Source organism: Hyperoodon ampullatus (assembly GCF_949752795.1).
Source record: "Hyperoodon ampullatus genome assembly, chromosome: 5".
NCBI lineage: Eukaryota > Metazoa > Chordata > Mammalia > Artiodactyla > Ziphiidae > Hyperoodon > Hyperoodon ampullatus.
The window spans coordinates 143677586-143704824 of record NC_136918.1 but is presented as its reverse complement, the minus strand read 5'-3'; the positions used below and the strand labels follow the sequence as shown (position 1 = coordinate 143704824).

At 55.6% G+C, this 27239-nt stretch overlaps 1 protein-coding gene across 3 annotated transcripts; it reads left to right on the top strand.

The window, feature by feature from the left end:
- Positions 1-169: 169 nt before the first annotated feature.
- On the top strand, positions 170-27239 carry CBS (cystathionine beta-synthase; the record flags this gene model as incomplete). 3 transcript variants are annotated; one of them, XM_079705064.1, is made up of 15 exons in its annotated part: positions 170-369; positions 3577-3683; positions 5635-5769; positions 7128-7207; positions 7288-7422; positions 7962-8031; positions 9296-9387; positions 10147-10272; positions 10892-10976; positions 11268-11373; positions 19106-19183; positions 19362-19496; positions 20206-20314; positions 24377-24461; positions 26388-27239. In XM_079705064.1, 15 exons carry the CDS (start codon positions 170-172, stop codon positions 26531-26533), a joined length of 1689 nt encoding a protein of 562 aa, XP_079561190.1. In that variant the 3' UTR covers positions 26534-27239. The 3 variants fall into 3 exon arrangements, with proteins under 3 accessions (XP_079561190.1, XP_079561188.1, XP_079561189.1); XM_079705062.1 differs by having other exon boundaries at positions 24377-24505; positions 26384-27239; XM_079705063.1 differs by having other exon boundaries at positions 24377-24516; positions 26395-27239.

Here is a 27239-nt window from a genome sequence, read left to right as displayed (position 1 = left end):
TTATGCCTTTTCCTGCTGAGCTACTTGAGTGAACGGAGCTCCACGCCCAGAGGGGGCTGGGCGAGCAGGATTCCCAGGACAGGCAACAGAGAAGCAGGCTCTTCTGCAGGTGTTTGGAAACGGCCCGAACTGACGGCCTCTCTTCCCCTTGCCTTTGACAGATCCCACCATGCCGTCTGAGACACCCCAAGCAGAAGAGAGGTCTGCAGGGTGCCCCCACCTCTCAGGGGCACACCTGGGGAAAGAGAGCCTGGAAAAGGAGCCTCCGGGAGACAAGGAGGTCCTGTGGATCCGTCCCGATGCCCCGAGCAGGTGCTCCTGGCAGCTGGGCAGGCCTGCCACCAACTCTCCACATCACCACACTACTCTGTGAGTCCCCTTTATGATCATAAGATGGAGGGAAGAGTTTGTTACCTGAAGCCAGATAGCCACAGGGACCTGGGGTGTGAACCACCACCCCACCACCCCCGTCCCTTGCAGTCACTCTGGATGGATGGTGAGCTGGGGTGGGAGGTATTTTATAGCTGAGTCCTCCAAGGCTCAGAGAGGCCAAGGCTCGTTTGTGCTGTAACACAGCACCTAGTTCAGTACCTCCCAAGAGCAGATGCTCAATAAATAAAGGGATGTGCCCAGGTCGCACGCTCTGAGTGACAGGCAGGGGGGAGGTTTCTGATCCAGATCCGTCCGGTCGCACACTCGTGTCATTAGGATCATGCTTGCCCTTCTCTGCTTAACTCCAGGCCGTGAAGTATTTTTCTGTAGTGGGGTCTTTGTGGTTGGACCGAGACTGTTGGATGAATAAACCACGACTTTAAGCCCTCTCTTGGGTATTCATGTGTCTGCAGTGATCTCATTATGAATAACTGCAGTGGAAAATGCAATTCATTTAGTCACAGCACCTACTATATGTGTGCCCTGTTCTAGGTGCAGGAGATTAATCAGTGGGAAAGGAAAAAAGAAAAAAAAAGGCAAAAATCCCTGATCCATCGTGAAACTCGAACTAAGTTCACTAAATCTTAGGGTTATCTTTATTTCCTTAGTGTTACCTCCCAGAAGTACAACAAATGAGTCAGAAGAACATGCCTTTTGGATGTTTGGTTCTTATTCTTCATACACTGCTGTACCAACGTTTATGATTATTGATTTTCGATTCAGAACTGGGGAGGGGGAGGGGGCGCTCGCCTCACTGGGGCCAATGGACCGAAGTAACATTTACAAACCCAGACGCTCCCAGCGTTAAACATACCTCGATTCTGGGAGCTCAGGAGGCCAAGTTGGCCGCCGGCCATAGGGCATGAGCCCCTGCTTCCAGAACAAAGCAGAGCAGGGGGTGAAATGGCTCCGTGAGCTTCTCACTGGGCCTGGGGTGGCTGGGACACCATCCTATCCAGGCTGCAACCTAGCATCACACCTGCACTTCACGTGGTGACCTAACCTTCCTGAAATGCCCTGGCGGGGTTGCTGTCCCATCCTGAAACTGCTTGTCCCAGTTCAGCTTATGAGGAGCTGGGCTGGGGCCTGAGGCTCTGGGGCTCACCCGCTGTCAGGACACTGGACCCGGGTCCCTGGACGAGGCAGCCTAGGCGATCCCGGTGGTGAGAGCACAGGGGTGATGAGACAGGTGACGTGGCCGGGCAGCCTGGGGAGACCTCACAGCCGGTACCTGGATGGGCAGGAGGTGCCAGCCCTGTGGGTATCTGGGGAAGGGGTTCCAGACGGTTCCCAGGTAGGGTGGGCTTAGAACGAGGAACAGAGTGGGAGCAGCAGAGGGAGGGGAGGGGCTGCCGAGGGGAAGCAGAGCCAGGCGCCCTGCCAGGCGAGGGGTTTCGGGTTATTCCAGGGGGATATAGGGCTCTGCCCCTGGAAGCCTCCTGGGCTGTCACAGGGAAAGCAGCTGAGATAAGGTGTTAAATTCCCTCCCCAGGCCCGGCCCGATCACCTCAGGCAAGCTTCCCAGGTGACTTTCTGGCCCCCCAAGAGCCTGGTGCTGAGTCAGGAACCCTGAGTTCTCCGCAGGGGTGGGGCGGGGCGGGCTGGGCCTCCCCCTTCTCAGGCCGCTACAACCTCTGCTGGGGGTGGATGACTCAGCCACCCTCCAGTCCTTCCCAGGTGTTTACCCCTCCTGCCTTGGCTTTAACTAGTTAATAAGTCAACCCGGAGGTCTCCCCTAGAGCTTGGTCTCCCTCCAAGTCTGGGGTCAGGAGCCCTTTGCCCCCGCCCCGGCTCTCCCCTCACCCCGACTTCCGCACCTCTCTTGGCCAAGCCTGCCTCTGGGGGGCTCGGGGCATCCGTGCCACCTTGGAGGGTGCAGCTGGGCTCTAGCCAGGCCGTGTTGCTGCCTGTCTGGGCCCCGGGGCGGAAGGCAGCATTCCTGGGGAGCTGGATCACCACCTTGGGAGCGGGGGAGGAAGCTACATGGTTAATGGGTCCCTGCAGTGGGGACCGCGGCTCACGCAAGCGTGAGAGCCGTGGTGATGGCACCTGAGACATCCAGGGTGTAGGAAGCCATTGAGTTTCTTGGAACTCACGTCAGTTTTGCATATTCCGGGATGAATGGTCGGTCCCTGAGGATGAGGATGGAGGCAACGTCGTGAGGGCCCCTCGGGAAACGCAGGTCTCACGGCGTGCACACAGCTGAGCAGCGGCTGGGCCGTCCCACACCTTCCTGTCACCTGTCACCGGCTGCTCAGCTGGAAGAACCCCTGGGGGGGCAGTCACTCGAATGTGAAGGGGGACATCTGGTCCGTGAGAAGCGAATCCCGTTCGGGGCCTGGAGGCCCACCTGGGGATTCGCCTGACCTTAGCCCCAAGGACAAGAGATGACCCGCCAGAGGCCTTGGTTCTCTGGTCTGAGTATCAGGCTTCCTGCCACCTGTGCCAGACACTCTGAGTGATGCCAGGTGCCTGGGCGGGTTCTTTGCAGTCACTGTCACTGCCCGGTGGCCAGGCCGTCTGAGGGCGTCTCTGTCCAGGGGTCCCCACCAGTTTTTTCATCAAAGAAAAGGAAGGGAGGTATCCCAGGAGGCAGGTGCTGAGAGAGGAGATGAATTGAAGATCAAAAACCTAAAAAGATCGGGACTTCCCTGGTGGTCCAGTGGCTATGACTCCGCCTTCCAGTGCAGGGGGTGCGGGTTTGATCCCATATGCCAAAAAAAAAAAAAAAAAAAAAAAAGGTGCACCAGGACGTGATGTTGTTTTGAAGTCAGTGTTTGTTTGTTTTCACTTTTTAATTTGGAAATAACGCTCAAATGAAGTTGCAGAAATCATACAGAGAGGTCGTGGGGACGTTCGCCCAGCTGCCCACTGATACCGTCTGTTACCACAGTGCGTTTTCAAGCCCCGGAAACGTGGGTGCAGCTGTTCACTAATGCATTCGTCTTCGTAGGTTTTGAGGTGTACCCGCCCGTGCGTGTGTGTGTGACCTGTTACCGAATGTAGATTTGTGTACTTGCCACACAGATCCTCATGAAAGGCAGTTCTTTGATTTACGTCTTGATTTATTTAAAAGAATGTGCTGGCCTGCCAAGGCTGGTACCACTTTGTTTTTCTGAGTAATCGTGGACTCCTCTGTTTTAGGGAAAAATCTCCCAAAATCTTGCCGGACATCCTGAAGAAAATCGGGGACACCCCGATGGTGAGGATCAACAAGATCGGGAGGGGCTTCGGCCTGAAGTGTGAGCTCCGTGAGTGCCGGTTCCCGCACGCGGCTCGCGGGCCGGGGGCGCAGGGGGCCCCTCAGACCCCGCGGGAGGGGTGTCTGACCACATCGGGTGAGGGTGGGCTGCTGGAGGGTGAGCGAGCCCTCTCCGGAGTCGGTGTAAGGGAGGCCGTGGCCTGTGAGCCGAGGCCTGAATTGTGGAGGGAAGCGTGTCCGGGCAGAAGTCGGGGGCAGAACCCGAGCTGGGAAGGCGGTGCTCTAAGCCGGCAACTTCGGCGCCCTTCCGTCTTGGACTCTCGTAGGGAGGGGTAGCCATGCCGTGGGTGGAGTGGGGTGGGCTGGCCTGAGAGCCGGGGCGGTTTTTGTGATGAGGGTCCCAGCCATCAGCCGGGCAGGAACTGGCTGCCCCGGTGCTCAGACAGACAGTTCGCGTCTCACTTAGGAGACACAGAGTGGGGATTTGGGAGCTGTGTCTGGTACACATGGGGATCACCTGAGAGTCTTATCCAAGTCCTATGGAGAAGGGACTTCTTTGCAGGAGGCTGTTTCCAGGAACACAAGAGGGTGGGGGGCTTTCTTCCCCTCCACTGTTCTCCCGGGCTCGGAGCCCAGGTAGATGTCAGCCTTGTCCCAGAGGAAGTGACGGGTGCAGAGGGCCTGGGGGGACCAGGCCCGGTGCTGTGGGACAGAGAGAGCTGGGGAGGGGAGAGCACGGCGGTCCTTGGGGGTCCACACCTCCTAGGGGAGGGACCGAGGCCACGTGGTCGATTCACCCCGGAGGCGTCACCATCAGAGGCTTCCCGCGCATGCCTCTGGTGAAGAGTTCTCTCATAAGCAACAAGCAGTACACACTCCCAGGCACTGCTGGGGGTGTATCACAACAGCCCAGGAGAGCTATCGTCTGCTCTGTGCTCCTCCGTCAGATAACAGAGACCAGTAACTAGTACCCCGTAGGCATGGGCCTGCTGCGTGCGCTTCAACTTGGCAGGAGCCCCTGAAGTAGGTTTTACTGTGCCCATTTTACAGATGGAAAAACCGAGCCTCCGGTTGGTTACTTGGCTTGCCCACGGCTGATCAGCTTGAATCCCTGCGTCTCTGTTGGCTTTCCCATGGGCTCATTAGAATTTTCTAACAAGTAATTCAAGTGTGTGACCTACAAGAGCCTGGGGTGCAGGGCTCCTCAGCGGTCAGACATTCAAGACCCCCTCCTTCACTGTCCCGGCAGGGCCCTCTCTGGGTCTTAGGGGAGAAAGCCTGTCTATGGTTGTGGATTTCAGAAACCAGGACAAAGCAGGAGGAGCTTGTTTTGTGGGTGCTGCAGGCCGGCCTGGTCCTCCAATCACAGTTGGTGCCATCTCTCCCCCTTTTACGAACACTGCGTATTTTTGAGAGGTGGGAGGGAGTCCTCCCCCAAGGAAGGAAGAGCAGAAGCAGAGGCTTAGGCGCAGGAGAGGAAGTCGTATCTGCCAGGTGGGGAAGACGGCGGGAGGCGGGTGTGGAAGGCGTGTGGGTCCTGGTCTGGGGGTGTGACGGGCGAGCCGTGGCTTCAGGACATCAGGTCGTCTGTCATGGTCCGCTGGGTACGGCGGGGCTGTCTGCTCTGACTTAAGCCTGGGCTCCAGTCGGGTGCCCCCTGCACGCCCAGCAAGTCTCTTCAGGACTGTGCTGCCTCGCGGGGGTGACCCTGCTCCGTCCATCCAGTTGGGGGGGCTCCTTAGGCTCCTGTGTCTCGTACACTTGGAGTTGCCACGTGGTCCATGGGGGTTGGGACGGGCAGGTGGCAGAAGCTCCCGTGGGCGAGCACCCTCACCCACGTCAGGTGTGGGAGGTGGCAATGGAAAGGCGACGATTTTCAGGACCACTGAAGCTTGTCCCTGCCTCCTGGGCGTGTCGGGTGCTGGGGAGGGGACGGCACGGCAGGCATCCCTTAGCGGTCGGGGGCCTCCTCCTCTCTCATGATGCGTCTCCGGCTCCAGTGGCCAAGTGTGAGTTCTTCAACGCGGGCGGGAGCGTGAAGGACCGCATCAGCCTGCGAATGATTGAGGATGCTGAGCGCGAGGGGACCCTGAAGCCTGGGGACACCATCATCGAGCCGACGTCGGGGAACACAGGTGGGCGCTGCCACGGGCCAGAGCTCCCGGCCCGGGTGACCCATGGCTGCACGCGCGGGTCTGTCCAGCTGGCCTTTGCCTTCCCTCCACGCACTTTGCTCGGCACCTGATGCCTGTGTGCAGGTGTGTGACTGAGCCCAGCTTTCTCTGCTGTCTTGCTGTCCCAGCTGCACTGGTGATGTTGGAGTCTGTTATGTGGGCAACTACACCTTGTAGTAAAAATCTGTCCCAGTTTCCTATGGCTGCGGTAATAAATCCCACAGCCTGGGCGGCTTAATCAGCAGACGTTTATTATCTCACAGTCTGGAGGCTGGACAGCTGACATCAGGTGTCAGCAGGGCTGGCTCCTCCTGAGGCCTCTCTCCTGGGCATCTTCTCCCTGTGTCCTCACATGCGTCCCTCTGTGTGTGTCTGTGTCCTGATCTCCTCTTCTTACGAGGACAGCAGACACACGGGGTTAGGGCCCCACCCGTATGACCTCGTTTAACCTCAATCTCCTCTTCAAAGACCCATCTCCAGTTAGAGTCACATTCTGAGGGAGGTGCAGGGTGGGACTTCAACAGATGAAGTTTGGAGGAACACAGTTCAGCCCATAACACTCCACCCTCTGTGGCCCCCAGAATTCACGTCCTTCTCGAATGCAAAGTATATTCACCCCCATCCCAACAGCCCCCCAAGGTCTGAACCCATTCCAGCACCGACGTTAAGTCTCATCTAAGGATCCCCTCAATCAGAGGTGGATGAGACCTGAGGCTCGATTCCTCCTGAAGCAAAATTCCTCTCCGGCTGTGAACCTTCAATGTGTTTCCAAAGCACAGTGGCACGCCAGGCACAGGACAGACATTCCCAGCCAAACCCAGAAAGGGGTCGTGGGTCCCAAGCAGGTCCGAAGCCGAGTGGGGCAAACTCCGGGAGATCTTGAGGCTCCAGAGCCCTCCTCTCTGGCTCCATGTTCCGTCTTCAGACTAACTGGGGTGGCCCTTCCCCTCAGCCCTGGGCAGCGGCCCTGACCCCTTTGGAACCAGGGAGGAGGCGTCCGGCCCGGGCCTGTGCCCCGGGCTCGTGGTGGGACTGGGGACGGGAACAGGTGGGCTCCATGACGTCTGCTGCTATTGTCACCTCCCAGGTGCCCAGCAAGAGCTGGAGGAACTGGGGTTCATGGTGAGCACCCTGCTTTTTTCTCTGGGCACACGTGCCTTTCTGCCTCTGCCTGCACATTGTCCTCTTATCCCCTCCTTTGAGGGCAGAAGGGGATGACGTAGGGCATTTTTGCAGCGCCCTCTCCCCTGGGCCTTTGGGGCTGGAAGCGGGGTCTCGGGGGCACCGTGGCCCCCTCTCACTCCACGTGCTGTCCCCAGGGATCGGGCTGGCCCTGGCCGCCGCGGTGAAGGGCTACCACTGCATCATCGTGATGCCAGAGAAGATGAGCACGGAGAAGGTAGGCGGGCATGTCCCCGGCCCCCTGCCCTTGCGCTACAGGCCCGGTGGGGAGGTGAAGGCCACCATGTACCTCTGCAGGTGGACGTCCTGCGTGCCCTGGGGGCTGAGATCGTGAGGACGCCCACCAACGCCAGATTCGACTCCCCTGAGTCACATGTGGGCGTGGCCTGGAGGCTGAGGAACGAGATCCCCAACTCCCACATCCTGGACCAGGTGAGGGCCGGGCCCTGGGGGTCAGTGTGTGCCCAGAGGCTTGGGACCAAGCGGGGCCTTCCCTGGGGGATGTCTGTCGGGGGCTTCGGGGTGGTGTCACATCTGCAGCAGGAGCAGAGGCTGCAGAGGGACCGACGCGCTGGGACGCGGTCACTGGCGTCTCCCAGCCCAGGGTGTGGCCGGCAGGGTCGGCCAAGCCTTTGGCGCTGCTGTCTGTGTGCCGGCTTCGAGGGCTCAGCTCAGTGCACCGGAATGCCCTCTGCAGAGGACCCTGGAAGCTCTCTACAGGCATAAAATACATGCAGACCTTTTGACTGGAAGCTCTTCTTTGTCACTCACTCCACGTCTGGGTTAATTCAGAAATTGCATCTTCTGGAGAGCTGGTTTTCATGCTTGGTGTCTGTTGAGGTGCCCGGGCTGTTCCCTGAGCTGCCGGGATCCTCTCTGGCTTGCACTGAGCTGTTTGCCTGGTGCCCTGTGGCCGCTGCCGGTTCTGTGCCTTGACTTCAACACGACTCCTTTGCTCTCTTTCCTTGCAGTACCGCAATGCCAGCAACCCTCTGGCTCACTACGACATCACGGCCGAGGAGATCCTGCAGCAGTGTGACGGTGTATACTTCTAACCCTGCTGTCCATCTTGCCTGGGAGCATACAAGTCACTTACCCGCTCCTTCGTAAACTCCTATTAATCCTTCAAAACCCAGCTCAAATGTCCCCTCTCCGTGAAGTGCTTTTTAGAGCATTTCTCTAGAGCGGTTTCCTCCCTCTGTTGTGCCCTCTTGGACTTTGCCCATGCCTCTCCTATAGCACCAAACATATCATGTGGTTGTATTTGTTTGCCTAGCAGTCTTTCCTCCAGACCTGTAGGAACTCTTGAGTGCAGGGAACAGGGGTGTCCCAGGCTGGTGCTGGGCTTACAGCTGGGGCTTCACGTTGCTGAACGGCACTTGGCCTCAAGCCCCAGCCTGGGCACTGAATTCAACATTGGGGTTTTCTCATCTGCAGAACTGGGGTGGTGACATCTGCAATTAGCTTACTCTGTACAGACATGAGGCTGCTTGGAACCTCTCCGCACAGTTGGTGCCAAGGCCAAGGGGGTTGTGATGTTTTCTGACGGGCTGTTTCCCTAAGAGGTCTTCGGGAAGTGTTGCCAGGGGCTTGGCACCCCTGGCTTCCTGTTTGGAGCCTAGCGTTGGCTTAAGTGCCCTCGTTCCGTGCCCAGGAGCCAGGCAGCAAAGTCCAGGCATTTGCTCACCCAGGTTTTATGTGTGAGAATCCTCTCATTCGGTAAAAACAGCCTTTCTGCCTCAGCACGGGTGCCCGCGCTGACTTGTCTGCAGGTGCCTGAGCTGGCCACCGGGCACTGAGAGAGGCCAGACGTCTGAGCCAAGCTGAGCGGTTTATTCTGGTTCCTTTGATAATTCAGTTCACTTATCCACGTCGTCTGAATCAAACAGCTTAAGAAAGTTTGAAGAGCCTCCCTGGGCTCAGCCCTCAGCCACCTGGGGCCCACCTCCTGCAGGATGTCACCTCGTTCATGATTCACGACAAATAGGGATTTCAGGGACTGGCTGCCGTTTAGCCTTAAATGGGGCTCCCTGGGGCCCTGTTACTGTGACTGCATCTTAAAGATGAAGGACTGTGATGAGAGGCTTTACATTTGAGAATAGGTTTGCTTTTGCCCTTTCTGATAACTTGCCTTCGTTGCGGTTGAGGACCTTCTTGCTTCTTATTAAGAGTGGAGGGCGGAGCAGAAACTAACACACCATTGTAAAGCAATTATACTCCAATAACGATGCTTAAAAAAAAAAAAGTGGGGGCTGGCCACTCCTGCCTGGGGATGTTCTCCCTGACATGCCTTCTCCCCTGTCAGGGAGGCTGGACATGCTGGTGGCGTCGGCGGGCACGGGGGGCACCATCACGGGCATCGCCAGGAAGCTGAAGGAGAAGTGCCCTGGATGCAAGGTGAGGGGCTGCGAGGGCACCACCCTGCCCCGCCCAGGAGAGGTGGGCCTGGACGTGTGCGCGTTTCCCACCTGCGGCCTGAACTGCAGCTGGAGGCTTAACTGTCGGGCTCCTTGGCCTTGGGCCCACAGAGTAGCCTCTGCTTTAGAGCTGGAAGTTCCCATTTCTGACACTTCTGCATAGACGGCCTTGCATCTTATATGGGGGGGGTGTGTACCTGTGCCTGCCTGGGAGATAAAGGACCCGGCAACCTGGACGCCCAGATGAGTTGGGGGTGGGAGAGTCCATTTGGGTGGCCTCCAAGGGTCATTCCAGAAGCCGAGAGCTCTCAGGTTCAGGTCCTACCGCTGCCCTACCGGGGCTCTGAGAGTAGGGGAGGGGCACCTGAGCCTGGAGAGGGGCTCAGAGAGACCCCACTGGAGGCGCACCCTTCCTCTCGGCCCATTTCTCCGCCATCCAGGAGAGGTCAGTCCTAGCAGCCCCCCCGCCCCAGGCTCCCGCTGTCCCGGGGCGTCTCTTGGGGCTGTCCTGGGGCATCCGCGCAGGAGGAGCTTTCCAGGACGCCGCTTTCCCCAGCCTCGTGCTGCCCCCTTGAGTGCCCTGAGCTGGACATTTATTTACCTTGTGATCTCCCAGCGCCCGGGCCTGGGTTTGTGGGTTTCGAGCCTCGTACCCGAAGTCCGGGAACGGGGCCCACGCCCCGATGGCAGCCGGGTGCGTCCGGGTGAGACTTGAGCCCTAAGGCTGCCCACTCTGCAGATCATCGGGGTGGACCCCGAAGGCTCCATCCTCGCAGAGCCCGAGGAGCTGAACCAGACGGAGCAGACGGCCTACGAGGTGGAAGGGATCGGCTACGACTTCATCCCCACCGTGCTGGACCGGACGGTAGGCGGGGCGGCAGTGACAAGCCCAGCCCTCAGGCCACAGCCTTGCCTGGCTGAGCGGGAACAGAGACGCGAGCTCCGTGCTGCACAGGGGGCAGTAGTCTCGGGGGTCATGACGTGGTGACTGCGATACTTTACCTGACGAGCGTGTGCCACGGCCCTGTTGGGCAGACACAGAGGCCGCTGGGGGGTGGCGGGTGGCGGGTGGCGCAGACCACCCCGGCAGAGGGAGGGAGCTGGGTGGCTGGAGCGGCTAAGCAGGCTGACGTGGGAGAGCTAAGGACCCCAGAGAAGGCTCCTTTTAAGGACCCTAAAGGATGCTTCGGTCAGGGACCTAGACTAGAAGTGTGGCCCTACAGCGGGGCTGGTGGGCGGTTTTACTGGCCACGTGCACAGTGTGCTGGACCCGGGGGGAGGGGGTGGGGTGCGACCTAGGTCTGCAGATGTGAGTCCTGGATCCCAGGCGAGGGGCTGGGCCGCATCCCTGGAGGGTCACGGCCTCCCGGACCGAGGTCCTCTGTGAGGTTGCAACCTGGGCGGTGGTCCCCACGCCCACCACAGCCCCGCTGCCCGGCGCCCGGCGCCGCCCGGCCTGACCGCCTGCCCTCGGCGTCCCGCAGGTGGTGGACAAGTGGTTCAAGAGCGACGACGAAGCCGCCTTCGCGTTCGCGCGCATGCTGATCGCGCAGGAGGGGCTGCTGTGCGGTGAGTGGGGCGCCAGATGCTGGGGCAGCGCCTGAAGGACCCCCACGCTCTGGGGCTGCCCGGCCCACCTGCACGCCGTCTGCTGCAGGGCTCGGAGGTTCTGTGTGAGGAGGGTTTGGTCGTGACTCTCGGTGGTGACGAGGCGAATTTGGGTGGACAGTGAGAAGCGGGGGTCCCCTCAGCACCCCGAACCCGGCCCCTCCCCCGAGCACCCCTCCAGAGCGCGGTGCGGCGTGCACACGCACACGCACGCACACGCGCCCTGCGGTCTGACCCCGCCCCTCCCGGCAGGCGGCAGCGCCGGCAGCGCCATGTCGGTGGCCGTGAAGGCCGCCCAGGAGCTCACTGAGGGGCAGCGCTGCGTGGTGATCCTGCCGGACTCTGTGCGGAACTACATGTAAGGAGCGCGCCCTCCGGCCCCTCGGCTGCCCGCGCTCCGCCCCCCGGGCGCCTGTGCCGCCTTTGCTGCCCGCCAGGCCCCGCCGAGACCCGGCAGCAGCGGGGAGGGAGCGGGGCGGGGGGGGTGCTATGGGCCCGCGGGGGACGGGGTGGGGGACGCAGCCGCCCTAAGAACGCCTCCCACCCCCCGCTGCAGGGAGCACCGGCTCTGCTGCTTCACTCACACTCCAGCCCCAACCTGGCGAGACCCAGGCTGGGGTCGGCGGCCCCGGGGACGGGCTGTGCGAGGTCTGCCTGGTGGCCGCCGTGGCCGCTTCCAGTCCGGGGGTGCTGAGTGTCTGCACACCTGCCCAGGCGGCAGCTTGCAGCCTCCTGCCTCCAATTCCCGTCCTCTGGGCTGACGGCCCCCGCTTGGGGCCACCGGCTGAAAGAGCCAGGGTTGCTGTGTGGGAGCAAGGGCACGGGGGGCTAGAGACCTCCCCCACGGGCCCGCAGGCTTCCTGCCTGGCCCAGGAGTGGCAGGTTACATACGTCGGGTGAGCTCCGCTGCCCCTGGTGGGCGCCCGTTCCAGCAGGGGTGAGGGACGTCTGGGTGTCCACTGCCAGGTTGCCCTGAGCATGGCTGGCCGCTCACACCACACAGTGCGTGAGAACGGCCATCTCCCCGTGTGCTGGGCCAGACTGCCGTGGGTGCACACGCCTGCCTGTGTGTGGGAGAGAGAAATGGCGAGAGTGTGACTGAATGATCGTGTCTCGGGCACACACGTCTAGGCTGGGGGGCTGTGGATCCTCTCTGCTCCCCACTTCGTTGGTCCTCGTCTGCCTTTTTTTTTTGTTTGTTTTTTAACATCTTTATTGGAGTATAATTGCTTCACAATGGTGTGTTAGTTTCTGCTGTGTACCAAAGTGAATCAGCTATACGTATAGATTTATCGCCATATCCCCTCCCTCTTGCGTCTCCCTCCCACCCTCCCTATCCCTCCCTTCTAGGTGGTCACAAAGCACCTAGCTGATCTCCCTGTGCTATGTGGCTGCTTCCCACTAGCTATCTCTTTTACATTTGGTAGTGTTTATATGTCCATGCCACTCTCTCACTTCGTCCCAGCTTACCCTTCCCCCTCCCCGTGTCCTCAAGTCTGTTCTCTACGTCTGTGTCTTTATTCCTGTCCTGCACCTAGGTTCTTCAGAACCTTGTTTTTTTTTTAGATTCCATATATATGTGTTATCATACGGTATTTGTTTCTCTCTTTCTGACTTACTTCACTCTGTATGACAGACTCTAGGTCCATCCACCTCACTACAAATAACTCAATTTCGTTTCTTTTTATGGCTGAGTAATGTTCCATTGTATATATGTGCCACATCTTCTTTATCCATTCATCTGTCAGTGGACGTTTAGGTTGCTTCTATGTCCGGGCTATTGTAAATAGTGCTGCAGTGAACATTGTGGTACATGAATCTTTTTGAATTATGGTTTTCTCAGGGTATATGCCCAGTAGTGGGATTGCTGGGTCATATGGTAGTTCTATTTTTAGATTTTTAAGGAACCTTCATACTGTTCTCCATAGTGGTTGTATCAATCTACATTCCCACCAACAGTGCAAGAGGGTTCCCTTTTCTCCACACCCTCTCCAGCATTTATTGTTTGTAGATTTTTTGATGATGGCCATTCTGACCAGTGTGAGGTGATACTTAATTGTAGTTCTGATTTGCATTTCTCTAATGGTTAGTGATGTTGAGCCTCCTTTCATGTGTTTGTTGGCAATCTGTATATCTTCTTTGGAGAAATGTCTGTTTAGGTCTTCTGCCTATTTTTGGTTTGGGTTGTTTGTTTTTTTGATATTGAGCTGCATGAGCTGCTTGTGTATTTTGGAGATTAATCCTTTGTCAGTTGCTTCGTTTGCAAACATTTTCTCCCATTCTGAGGGTTCTCTTTTCATCTTGTTTTTGATTTCCTTTGCTGTGCAAAAGCTTTGAAGTTTCATTAGGTCCCATTTGTTTGTTTTTGTTTTTATTTCCATTTCTCTAGGAAGTGGGTCAAAAAGGATCTTGCTGTGATTTATGTCATAGAGTGTTCTGCCTATGTTTTCCTCTAAGGGTTTTATAGTGTCTGGCCTTACATTTAGGTCTTTAATCCATTTTGACTTTATTTTTTTATATGGTGTTAGGGAGTGTTCTAATTTCATTCTTTCACATGTAGCTGTCCAGTTTTCCCAGCACGACTTATTGAAGAGGCTGTCTTTTTTCCATTGTATGTTCTTGCCTCCTTTATCAAAGATAAGGTGACCGTGTGTGTGTGGGTTTATCTCTGGGCTTTCTGTCCTGTTCCATTAATCTATATTTCTGTTTTTGTGCCAGTACCATACTGTCTTGATTACTGTAGCTTTGTAATATAGTCTGAAATCAGGGAGCCTGATTCCTCCAACTCCGTTTTTCTTTCTCAAGATTGCTTTGGCTATTCGGGGTCTCTTGTGTTTCCATACAAATTGTGAAATTTTTTTGTTCTAGTTCTGTGAAAAATGCCATTGGTAGTTTGATAGGGATTGCATTGAATCTGTAGATTGCTTTGGGTAGTATAGTCATTTTCACAATGTTCATTCTTCCAGTCCAAGAATATGGTATATCTCCCCCTCTCTTTTATCTTTAATTTCTTTCATCAGTGTCTTACAGTTTTCTGCATACAGGTCTTTTGTCCCTTAGGTAGGTTTATTCCTGGGTATTTTATTCTTTTTGTTGCAGTGGTAAACGGGAGTGTTTCCTTAGTTTCTCTTTCAGATTTTTCATTATTAGTGTATAGGAATGAAAGAGATTTCTGTGCATTAATTTTGTATCCTGCTACTTTACCAGATTCATTGATTAGCGCTAGTAGTTTTCTGGTAGCATCTTTAGGATTCTCTATGTATAGTATCATGTCATCTGTAAACAGTGACAGTTTTACTTCCTCTTATCTGATTTGGATTCCTTTTCTTTCTTTTTCGTCTCTGATGGCTGTGGCTAAAACTTCCAAAACTCTGTTGAATAATAGTAGTGAGAGTGGGGCAACCTTGTCTTCTTCCTGATCTTAGTGGAAATGGTTTCAGTTTTTCACCATTGAGAATGATGTTGGCTGTGGGTTTGTCATATATGGCCTTTATTATGTTGAGGTAAGTTCCCTCTGTGCCTACTTTCTGGAGGGTTTTTATCATATATGGGTGTTGAATTTTGTCGAAAGTTTTTTCTGCATCTGTTGAGATTTTCATATGGTTTTTATCCTTCAATTTGTTAATATGGTGTATCACGTGGTTTGATTTGCGTATATTGAAGAATCCTTGCATTCCTGGGATAAACCCCACTTGATCATGGTGTATGATCCTTTTAATGTGCTGTTGGATTCTGTTTGCTAGTATTTTGTTGAGGATTTTTGCATCTATGTTCATCAGTGATCTTGGCCTGTAGTTTTCTTTCTTTGTGACATCTTTGTCTGGTTTTGGTATCAGGGTGATGGTGGCCTCGTAGAATGAGTTTGGGAGTGTTCCTCCCTCTGCTATATTTTGGAAGAGTTTGAGAAGGATAGGTGTTAGCTCTTCTCTAAATGTTTGATAGAATTCGCCTGTGAAGCCATCTGGTCCTGGGCTTTTGTCTGTTGGAAGATTTTTTATCACAGTTTCAATTTCAGTGCTTGTGATTGGTCTGTTCATATTTTCTATTTCTTCCTGGTTCAGTCTTGGCAGGTTGTGCATTTCTGAGAATTTGTCCATTTCTTCCAGGCTGTCCATTTTATTGGCATAGAGTTGCTTGTAGTAATCTCTCATGATCTTTTGTATTTCTGCAGTGTCAGTTGTTACTTCTCCTTTTTCATTTCTAATTCTACTAATTGAGTCTTCTCCCTTTTTTTCTTGATGAGTCTGGCTAATGGTTTAACAATTTTATTTATCTTCTCAAAGAACCAGCTTTTAATTTTATTGATCTTTGCTTTCATTTCCTTCATTTCTTTTTCATTTATTTCTGATCTGATCTTTATGATTTCTTTCCTTCTGCTAACCTAGGGGTTTTTTTGTTCTCCTTTCTCTAATTGCTTTAAGTATATGGTTAGGTTGTTTATTTGAGATTTTTCTTGTTTCTTGAGGTAGGATTGTATTGCTATATACTTCCCTCTTAGAACTGCTTTTGCTGCATCCCATAGGTTTTGGGTCATCGTGTTTTCATTGTCATTTGTTTCTAGGTATTTTTTGATTTCCTCTTTGATTTCTTCAGCGATTTCTTGGTTATTAAGTAGTGTATTGTTTAGCCTCCATGTGTTTGTATTTTTTACAGTGTTTTTCCTGTAATTGATATCTAGTCTCATAGTGTTGTGGTCAGAAAAGATACTCGATACGATTTCAATTTTCTTAAATTTACCAAGGCTTGATTTGTGACCCAAGATATGATCTATCCTGGAGAATGTTCCATGAGCACTTGAGAAGAAAGTGCATTCTGTTGTTTTTGGATGGAATGTCCTATAAATGTCAATTAAGCCTATCTTGTTTAATGTATCATTTAAAGCTTGTGTTTCCTTATTTATTTTAATTTTGGATGATCTGTCCATTGGTGAAAATGGGGTGTTAAGTCCCCTACTATGATTGTGTTACTGTCGATTTCCCCTTTTATGGCTGTTAACATTTGCCTTATGTATTGAGGTGCTCCTGTGTTGGGTGCCTAAATATTTACAATTGTTATGTCTTCTTCTTGGATTGATCCCTTGATCATTATGTAGTGTCCTTGTCTCTTGTAATAGTCTTTAGTTTAAAGTCTATTTTGTCTGATATGAGAATTGCTACTGCAGCTTTCTTTTGATTTCCATTTTCATGGAATATCTTTTTCCATCCCCTCACTTTCAGTCTGTATGTGTCCCTGGGTCTGAAGTGGGTCTCTTGTAGACAGCCTATATACGGGTCTTGTTTTTGTATCCATTCAGCCAGTCTGTGTCTTTTGGTTGGAGCATTTAATCCATTTACATTTAAGGTAATTATTGATATGTATGTTCCTATTACCATTTTCTTATTTGTTTTGGGTTTGTTATTGTAGGTCTTTTCCTTCTCTTGTGTTTTCTGCCTAAAGAAGCTCCTTTAGCATTTGTTGTAAAGCTGGTTTGGTGGTGCTGAATTCTCTTAGCTTTTGCTTGTCTGTAAAGGTTTTAATGTCTCCGTCGAATCTGAATGAGATCCTTGCTGGGTAGAGTAATCTTGGTTGTAGGTTTTTCCCTTTCATCACTTTAAATATGTCCTGCCACTCCCTTCTGGCTTGCAGAGTTTCTGCTGAAAGATCAGCTGTTAACCTTATGGGGATTCCCTTGTATGTTATTTGTTGTTTTTCCCTTGCTGCTTTCAATATTTTTTCTTTGTATTTAATTTTTGATAGTTTGATTCATATGTGTCTTGGCATGTTTCTCTTTGGATTTATCCTGTATGGGACTCTCTGCACTTCCTGGACTTGATTGACTATTTCCTTTCCCGTATTAAGGAAGTTTTCAACTATAATCTCTTCAAATATTTTCTCAGTCCCTTTCCTTTTGTCTTCTTCTTCTGGGACCCCTATAATTCGAATGTTGGTGCGTTTAATGTTTTCTCAGAAGTCTCTGAGGCTGTCCTCCATTCTTTTCTTTTTTTTTTTTTTTTTTTTTGCGGTACACGGGCCTGTCACTGTTGTGGCCTCTCCCGTTGCGGAGCACAGGCTCCGGACGCGCAGGCTCAGCGGCCATGGCTCACGGACCCAGCCGCTCCAGGGCATGTGGGATCCTCCCGGCCTGGGGCACGAACCTGTGTCCCCTGCATCGGCAGGCGGACTCTCAACCACTGCGCCACCAGGGAAGCCCCATTCTTTTTCTTTATTCTGCTCTGCAGTAGTTATTTCCACTATTTTATCTTCCAGGTCACTTATCTGTTCTTCTGCCTCAGTTATTCTGCTATTGATTCCTTCTAGAGAAATTTTAATTTCATTTATTGTGTTGTTCATCAGTGTTTGTTTGCTCTTTAGTTCTTCTAGGTCCTTATTAATCATTTCTTGTATTTTCTCCATTCTATTTCCAAGATTTTGGATCATCTTTACCATCATTACTCTGAATTCTTTTTCCGGTAGACTCCCTATTTCCTCTTCATTTGTTTGGTCTGGTGGATTTTTACCTTGTTCCTTCATCTGCTGCGTATTTCTCTGTCTTCTAATTTTGCTTAACTTACTGTGTTTGGGGTGTCCTTTTCACAGGCTGCAGGTTTGTAGTTCCCGTTGTTTTTTGGTGTCTGCCCCCAGAGGGTAAGGTTGGTTCAGTGGGTTGTGTAGGCTTCCTGGTGGAGGGGACTGGTGCCCGTGTTCTGGAGGATGAGGCTGGATCTTGTCTTTCTGGTGGGCAGGACTGCCTCTGGTGGGTGTTTTGGGGTGTCTGTTAACTTATGATTTTAGGCAGCCTCTCTGCTAATGGGTGGGGTTGTGTTCCTGTGTTGCTAGTTGTTTGGCAAGGGGTGTCCAGCACTGGAGCTTGCTGGCTGTTGAGTGGAGCTGGGTCTTAGTGTTGAGGCGGAGATCTCTGGGAGACCTCTTGCCGATTGATATTACGAGGGGCCGGGAGGTCTCTGGTGGACCACTGCTGTGAACTTGGTTCTCCCACCTCAGAGGCTCAGGCCTGACACCCGGCCGGAGCACCAAGACCCTGTCAGCCACACGGCTGGTGTGGGTCAACAACTCCGCTTTGCCCTCTGGGCTTCAGTTTCCTCACCCATAAACTGAAGTCACTCTGGGCTTTCAACGGGTCTTCCCTCCAAACCTGCCCCTCTAGCTCTAGGCCTAAGCTGCTATTTGTCAGGTGCTTTCTCATCTGCCTTTTTAGGGCAGGTCTCTGGCAGACCCCAAGGCCTGGTCTGGTGTCCTCTGACCCCAGGTGGGATGGGGTCCCTCATCCCCCTCTGCCAGAGCAGACATGAGGACAGCCAGGGAAGAGGCCACCCAGGAGCCCCGAGGGGACATGATGGCACAGGATCCGGGACAGAACTGTTAACCCACCTGGGTTCTTGGACTCTTTAATCAGTAGAAATTAATAAGAGACCAGACAAGAGATTCAGGCAAGGCTTTTTTGGGACTCATTCTGCAGCAGGTGGGAGTGAAAACAAGTAACGGCTTCCCTTGCTCTCTCGCTGAGGAGGGGGTGAGCTGGTCCCTTAAGTGGGGTGAGGGTAGGGGTGGGTCCAGGGGTCAGGGCTGGAGGGGTGGCTTAGGTGGTCTGCCCACCCCTTTGTGGTGCTGTGGACATGGGGCATTTGCAGAACCCTGCTTTTGCTCCCAGCAACTCAGAAGTGGCAGTTGGGTTTCTGGTCTTTTTGTATCTTGTTTTGTCCTGAATTTGCCCCAGCTGTGCTGTGCATGCAGTTATTTTTAGTCCCTCATAGTTTCTTTGTATCTGTTGCTTGAGAAGATGTTTGTCCAGGTGCAGGCACTGCAGCAAAGGGTCCCAGGTCCCAGGTCCCAGTGTACCACAGAACCTTCTGCTGTGCTCTGAGCTCATTCAGCCCTGGTTGACCAGATGCCCCCGTCGACCACAGTTCCCTAGGGGGTCTTTCTGGAATCTGGCTCTTAGGCCTCTTCGCGGAGCCTCCAGCCAGCCCCTTTGGGGTCTCTGCTGGACCGTGGGGTCTGGGGAGGGATGCTGGGCTTTCTCTCTCTGAGGACCTCCGCCCTCAGTGTGGGCAGAGGTGGTGGTGAGACCCTGGTGACTTCTGGTGCCGCAGGTCCAAGTTCCTGAGTGACAAGTGGATGCTGCAGAAGGGCTTCATGAAGGAGGAGGACCTCTTGGTGAAGAAGCCATGGTGAGGACACCTCTGAGCAGAGATCTCTCCCCGACCACACGCGTGTGGCTTGGGACTTGCGTTCCTGGTACCCAGGGCACGTGTGCTGTCCTGCACCTGGCTGGGTGCCCCTGCGGTCTCCCTGTCCTGGACTCAGCCTCCTGGTTCACGGCCTCCCTGCCCCACCCTCTTTCTGCAGGTGGTGGCACCTCCGAGTTCAGGAGCTGAGCCTGTCGGCCCCGCTGACGGTGCTGCCCACGGTCACCTGTGAGCACACCATTGAGATCCTCCGGGAGAAGGGCTTCGACCAGGCGCCCGTGGTGGATGAGTCGGGGTCAGTCTCAGCCTCCATCCAGAGCTCTGCCCTCTGGGCCCTGCTGGGTGCCTCCAGCCTGTGCTCCACGCTGCTCTGTGTCAGCGTTGCTGGATGCGGCAGCCCAGTGGACCGCACAGCTGGTCGGCTGACTTTGGTCACTTTGCACTCAGATGCTCAGAGCGTTGGACAGCTGGTCCCTGAGCACCGGCCAGGATGGGGGCTGCTCATATTAACCCTTTGGGCTTTAATGCCTTGGTCCCAGCCCACTGCACCCAGCATGTGCACAGGAGGCCGGCGTACGGTCCTGCCCTGGCTCTGGGCACGTGCCTGACAGTGGAAGGCTGTGACAGACGTGCCCTGGTGACAGTGACCCACCATCAGGGCTCTCCCGGGACTGCCCCAATTCTAGCACCAAAAGTTCCATGTCCCAGGACACTGGCCAGCTGGTCACCCTTGACACCTGTCAGAATGGAGATGCCCAGAGGACTCACTGGTTTACCGTTCCCTGCACTGGACGGTCAGCTCCAAGGGCAGGGTGTTTGGTCACTGCTGGGTTTCTGTCACACAGAGACCCTGGGCAGATAGTGGTTGATTCTAAGAGGAGTTCTGGGTTTGACCCTGAGGGTGGCTGTGCTGGACTCTGCTGTCTTGGCGGGGGGTGGGGTGGGGTGTGGAGAGTGCAGGAGAGGCACCAGTGCTGACTCCTGCCCCGTCCCCGCTTCCCCAGGGTGATCCTGGGGATGGTGACCCTGGGGAACATGCTCTCGTCCCTGCTCGCCGGGAAGGTTCAGCCATCGGACCAAGTTCGAAAAGTCATCTACAAGCAGTTCAAACAGGTATGAGCCCCGCGAGGCCTGAGCAGTCGGTGCCGAGACCAGCTCTGTCCCAGTAGGCGGGGCCACGCGTCCCTCGCCCCTGGCCCTTGACACCACCCCAGACCCCATCAGACCCCTAAATCTGACAATTCGCCCCAGCTTCACAAAGCGAGAAGCCCCAGGTGGGGAAAGGCCAGCATTGGTGAGGGCTCACCCGCGCCCGTACTTTGGCAATGCCTGTGGTCACTGGCAAGCCCAGGGACCGTCATCCCAGCCGAGCCGGGCATCTGCCAGCGTGACCATTCCCAGAGCACCAGGCCTTGATTTTGTCCTGTGCACACATCATTTAAGATCACCTGGCATGCCTAATTATTTAATAAGAACTAGAACGTTCTGGGGGCTGAGCCAGGGCTGGTCAGACCCCGTGGTCATCCTGAGATGATGGCCACCCTGTGATGGGCCAGGGCAGAGCCGACTCTGTGTCCCCGAGGGTGCCTGGGGTCAGGGCAGCCCCTCTCCCTGGTCTCCGGACGTTCCACAACCCCTTTGTCCTCGGACCCCCAGTGAGTGGGAGTGGTGGGTCGCTGGCTGTCTCACGCTTGAAAGGCTGGCAGGTGGAGCCCAAATCTAGGAATCGATTTGACTTTCCTTTCTCCCCATCCCACAGATAGCTGAAATGTCACCAGAATCTGAGTGTTTCTCCCCATATCCACCCCCCCACCGCCATCGCCTCTAGCGTGGTCCCTGCACGGCCCCTCACTCCTGGCCCTACCTCTCTGCGGCTGGAGAGACCACAGGAGGTGTGGGCGGGGTCTTGCCCCTCCCCGCCAAGCCCAGCCGGGAGGGGCCCGGCCCTGCGACCCCAGCTGCCTCCACTCCTGCCTCCACTCCTGCTGTCCACCTGCCCTGGTTCTCAGACGGGCCGGTCCCTTCCTGCTGCCTTGGCACCGGCTGTCTCTGCTCTCCTGCCCTCCACCCCCTGTCCCCTCCTCTCGGCCTCTCCGACCCCCAGGCCCCGAGCACCTAGCACACGGGGTGTGTTCTTGGAGCACTTATTGCCCCCCAGTCCAGCGGAAGCTCCAAGAGGCTATCCTGGCCCCCGTGGGCCCTGAGTGGGAAGCACAGGGCCCGGCGTCACATGCATGTGGGTGGCCAGCCAGGCTGAGCAGGGGCAGCCTTTCTGCCCATGCCATTGCCCACCAGCATTCCTGGAAGTTTCTGACCCTCCTTCTCTTCCCTGCGTTGAGCTGAACATAACATGTCCCATTTGATGATTTTGAAATGAACACACACCCGCGAAACCACAGTCGAGAGTGAGCGTATCCATCCCCTCCCCCGCTTCTACCCAGGCTTCCTCTCCCCTCCCGGCACGGTTATCCTGTCCCGTAGACTGTGCGCCCTCCCCCCGCTTGTGCGCATACGCAGCCCCACCGTGTGTACCCTTGGCTGGCTTCTTTCATGCAGCAGAGTGGTTTGGTTTTTTTCTATATAAATTTATTTATTTCATTTTTGGCTGCATTGGGTCCTCGTTGCTGCGCGCGGGCTTTCTCTAGTTGCCGCGAGTGGGGGCTACTCTTCGTTACGGTGCGAGGGCTTCTCATTGCGGTGGCTTCTCGTTGCAGAGCACGGGCTCTAGGCACGAGGGCTTCAGTAGTTGTGGCCCACGGGCTCAGTAGTTGTGGCTCGTGGGCTTTAGAGCGCAGGCTCAGTAGTTGTGGCGCACAGGCTTAGTTGCTCTGCGGCATGTGGGATCTTCCTGGACCAGGGCTCGAACCCCTGTCTCCTACTTTGGCAGGCGGATTCTTAACCACTGCGCCACCAGGGAAGCCCAGCAGTGTTTTGAGGTCCCTCCGAGGTGTGGTGTGCATGCTCTCCACCCCTTCCCGTGCCTGAGTCCAGTTCTGTTGTGTCTCTGGCCTTTCCTGCTGATTCTCTGCTGTGTGTGCCCTTCCCTCCCCCAGGGAAGATCTGAGCGCTCTAATGTTACTGAGTCCAGGCTTGCTCTGCTTGCCGCACGACAGGCCAGTAAATCGGGAGACAAGGCGTTGAGGCTAGGAATACAGCTTTATTTGGAAAGCCAGCAGGCGGAGAAGATGGCAGACTGATGTCTCAAAGAACCATCTTCCCGCGGTCTGGATGCCGGTTTCTTTCCCAGAACAGAGAGGGGGAGGAGGTGAGGAAGTAAAGTGAAAAGGCCATACGATTTGCAAATGTCCCCTGGAATGGCCAGCCTCGGGGAGGGGATGTGTTAATGTCTTCTTTCTTGCAGCCATCCACAGGGTCAGAATGTTTCCCTGAGCAAAGGCACTTGGGTTTAACATTCAGGCAGAGGGGCGGGGCTCCCCGAGGCAGGCTGTCCTTTTAGCGAACAAAAGCAACGGGAAGCAAAGGTTAAAGTAAAAGAAACAGATCCAGCCGGTAGTCAGGATTGACTCTCCCCTGTTCCACTAGGTCACCCCCCTTAGTGGCCGAGGCTGGCCTCCAGCCGCAGCCTTCCCCCGGGGTGTAGCCGAGCCCCAGTTCCCCAGGCCCTCGGGGGTCTTGACGCCCCGCCACCGAGATGTTGGGTGGGGCCGTGTGTGCCTGCTGTGCTCCAGGCACCAAGCGATGGGTGTAAGCGGACGCAGGACGTCCTTCAGCAGGGTCCCCGGCATCCCTGGTCCAGACAGTGTCCCGAGGAGAATGCGGCCCCGAGGAAACCTGGGTGGGTCCTGTCTCCTGGGTACACCCTCCGCATCCAGGGCTGCCGCCACGGGGGTCTGGCCGCCGGCAGTGAGCAGCACGGGGAGGTCCCCATGGAGCTGTGGCGCCCCCTTTCCGCCCTATTCTCCCGGCGGAGAGGAGAAATCCTGACCCCCGTGGTCTACTGACCACGCCCAGTGTCTGACCTCGTAAAGGCAAGCATCGGGGCCACTGTGTTGTGTACGGCTCAGTGTGCACTAGTGCTTGGCAGGCAGCTGGTGCCCAACCCTCCTTACACAGGTTAAGGCACTGCTGGCGCTTTTCCACCCACCCCGGAGCTTGCGTCCTCTCACAGGGAACTTGCCTCCATTGCCAGAGCCGAACTAGAAAGGGTTCCAGTGGGGCTAACAGCTTTGGAGATCACCTTGGGGTTTGAAAGATGGACCTAGGTGTCCTTTTTTTCTTTTTCTTGGAACCTCTCATCATGTGTCTACTGAGCAGATGGCCCAGAGCGGGCGCTCATGTTCCCCGCCCCTCACCACGCCCTGTACCCCGCCCCTCCCCTCACCACACCCTGTACCCCGCCCCTCGCCACGCCCTGTACCCGCCCCTCGCCGCGCCCTGTACCCCGCCCCTCCCCTCACCACGCCCTGTACCCCGCCCCTCGCCACGCCCTGTACCCGCCCCTCACCACGCCCTGTACCCCGCCCCTCCCCTCACCACACCCTGTACCCCGCCCCTCGCCACGCCCTGTACCCCGCCCCTCACCACGCCCTGTACCCCGCCCCTCCCCTCACCACGCCCTGTACCCCCGCCCCTCCCCTCACCACACCCTGTACCCCGCCCCTCGCCACGCCCTGTACCCCGCCCCTCGCCACGCCCTGTACTGTCACATCTTGCACTGATGTAGGATTTGTTCCGATGGATGGCGAATATTACGCTGTTCGTAACTAAAGTCACTAGTTTACTGAGGGTTCAGTCTTTGGGTTCTACAGCTCTGTGGGTTTTGACAAATGTACAGTGACCTGTACCCATTACAGCATCACACACAGTAGTGTATGTGCCCCGCGTGCCCTGGATCCCTGCATCCATTCCCCACTGCCTGAACCCTGCAACCGCCAATCTGACTAGTTTTGCCTTTTCCGGAAATTCATAGCGGTGGAATCATACTGTGGGAAGCCGTCCTACTGGCTCTTTGCAGAGTGATACGTACGGACTCTTCCCCGTAATCCAAGTGTCCTTTCACGTGTGTCAAGCCTCGTTCAGTTTCTAAGTCAGCAAGAGGCTCCAGAAGAACCTTCTGGAGGGACGCCGGCCCCTCCTGCTGCCTTGTGCTCCTTTCCTCCGGCTCCGGCCAAGCTGGGCTGCCCTGGCGAGCGCTGACCACGGCTTCCCTTCCAGATCCACCTGACGGACCCTCTGGGCCAGCTCTCGCACATCCTGGAGACGGACCACTTCGCCCTGGTGGTCCACGAGCAGATCCAGTGTAAGTGGGGCCCTCTGTGGGCTGGGAGCGGGGGCGGGAGCCCTGTGGGGTGCTGGCCGCCGGGCCCCCAGCCCAGGCTTGTGTGTGCGCTTTCCTGCCGTGAGCGCACAGGGCGTCTGGGAGCTGGAGACGCTGATCCCCAGCCTTGGGTCCAGATCTCAGAGGGACCCCGCTGTGGGCCAACCTGGGTACCGGCTCGCGGTGAGATCACAGGGCTTTATAGACTGCTCACAAAGCCCTTCCCGGGCCTCCTGGCCGCATCTCCGGAGGCCGGGGATGTCGTTCTGGTGCCGGGCGAGGACAAGGGTTATAGAAATCCCGAGAATTGGTGGTGCGGGGGGGCCTGGAGCCCGCCCTCCCGCCTGCCGAGGGCTGGTCCCGGGGCCTGGGCGCCCCCACCTAACCCTCTCCCGTCCTCGGTTCCTTGGCGCGGGACCTGGCCTTGGGGGTGGGGGGGACCTGCAGGTGTGTACGCCCCGCGCACCCCTCGAGCTGGGGAGCGGTGCTGTGATCAGCTTCGCAGCCTCCGAGTGCCAGGGAGGGCGTCCAGGCCCCGGACCCCGAGCTCGGGTGGGAGGCTCCCCTGCTTGTGTCACACACTCGTGTTTGAACATCTACACACCCTGACGTGGGATCCGGTTTCAGGGTCTGTAAATAAAGTTTCCTTTGACACTGCCCTGTCAGAAAGAAAGGTCAGCGGCCGCTTTCGCGCTGTGTGGGCGGAGCTGAGGGGTCACAACAGAGACCGTACCGCCCTTTACAGAAAGTTTGCCGACCCGGCTCTGGCCAGTGTCTCCTGGGGGACCTGGAGACCGCTCCGACTGCCCGCCCCTATGGGGCTCAGTGCATCTCCAAAGCTGCCCCTTTGCCTAGAAGCCCCTCATCTCCTCTGGGTGCCCGTTGCTTTTTCCTGAGGTGCTCCGAGCCGGCCAATAGGGTGCTTGGCTTCTCTGTGTCTCCAGCAGCCCACCCTGTGTGACCTCTGCCCTTAAAGGCGTGAGGGACACACAGGGAAGCGGGGTCTGGTGGAATGGGGTGCGACCTGGGCATTTACCACCGGCTGCTCAGTTCTGCCTGGCCCGCTGTGTGCTTCACAACAGCTGTCAGTCAGGGCTCCCCCAAGAAACAGAACTAGTAGGAAGTGTGTATACAGAGATTTGCTATAAGGAACGGCTTATAGGCTGGCAAGTCCCAAGACCTGCAGGGCTAGTGGCCAGGTTCAAGACCCCAAGAGTCAATGTTTCCGAGTCCAAAGGCCAGACATTTCCATCTTACTCGTGGTGGGTCAGCCCTTTTGTTCTATTCAGGCCTTCAGCTGGCTGGATGAGGCCCAGCCACACTGGGGAGTGCAATCTGCTTTACTAGGTCCATCCAATCAAGAGTTGATCTCATCCAAAGACACCCAGAATGAGGTTCGCCCAGTTCTGGGGCACTCCATGGCCCAGTCGAGTTGAAATGTAAAATTTACCATCTCCATCACCCTCTCTGCCCTTGGGCGGCAGGGCAGGGGGCCAGCGGCCTGCATTCATTCTAAGCCTGAGAGAAAGGCGTGGGTTTGAACACAGAACTGTAGGCCAGAGATGTGAGCCGGTGGTGTTGGGTGTGAGTAGGATTGGAATTTCATGCCACAACTCGGGCCTTGGGTACCAGGGGTGACCACCGGCTGTTCTGAATGAATGCGACCCTCGGGCGTCCCCGGTGGGCGCGGCTCAGAGGGCTCAGGGCCCTGCTGTCTGCAGCTTCGCCCAAGTGGCTTGTGTTGGGAGGGGACGGCGCTTGTGCTTGGGCTGCCAGGACCCACAGGTGCCCGTGGACACGGGGCATCCTCCCCACACACCCCCGCCACCCTGTGCCTGGGGACGTGGCTGCCTCAGATACGCTCTGTGTGGAGGCCCCTCTGAGCCTGCGGCCTTGTCCCCCACTCAGACCACAGCCACGGGGAGTCCAGTAAGAGGCAGATGGTGTTCGGAGTTGTCACTGCCATCGACTTGCTGAACTTCGTGGCCGCCCGCGAGCGGAACCAGAAGACAAAGTCAGGAAGTGAAGGTGCCGGGGCCGCAGCCCAGCTCTGACTAACCCCCCGAGGTTGTGTGGCTGTTCTCTTTTGCTTTCATAAACACTAAACAAACACGTGATTTTTAGCCACCTGGCACTGGGCATCACTCTGTCACAATGGGTAGCAAGGATGCTTACTGCTTAGCCCGGGCCCGGCAGAGATGTTATAGTTCCCCATCATTAACACTTGGCCACCTAAATGAATCTATTTATGATTTATTCGATTAGATGTGTTTTTCTTTAACTAACTTTCTCTTAAGATGTTTCAGCAAGCAAATCTTTTAAAAGAGAACTCAGCCAGGCGGATGAACCCCTGCCATGACTGGGGTAGGGGGCCTGAAGGCAGAGGCCAGTACCTTTCCCAGGAGTCCAGAGGGAGGAGCAGGAGAATGGGGCCCAGGAAGCGCGGGTCGGTGCCGTGGCCCTTCTCCCAGCAGCGTGGTCCACTCGGGGATGGGTTGGCTGGAGTGGCTTGAGTGTTTGGGGTTTTTTAATTGAGTTATCCACTTAACCTAAAATGATCAATTTTTAAATGCGTAATTCAGTAGCGTTTATTAGAGGTCGTCCAGCCACCACCTCTGTCGAGTTCCAGAACATTTCATCCCCCCATTAAGCAGTCACTCCCGTCTCCCCTCCTCTCTTGGCACCCACTACTCTGCTTTCCATCCCTGTGGATTTACCTGTTTTGGATATTTCATATAAAAAGAATCATGCAATCTGTGA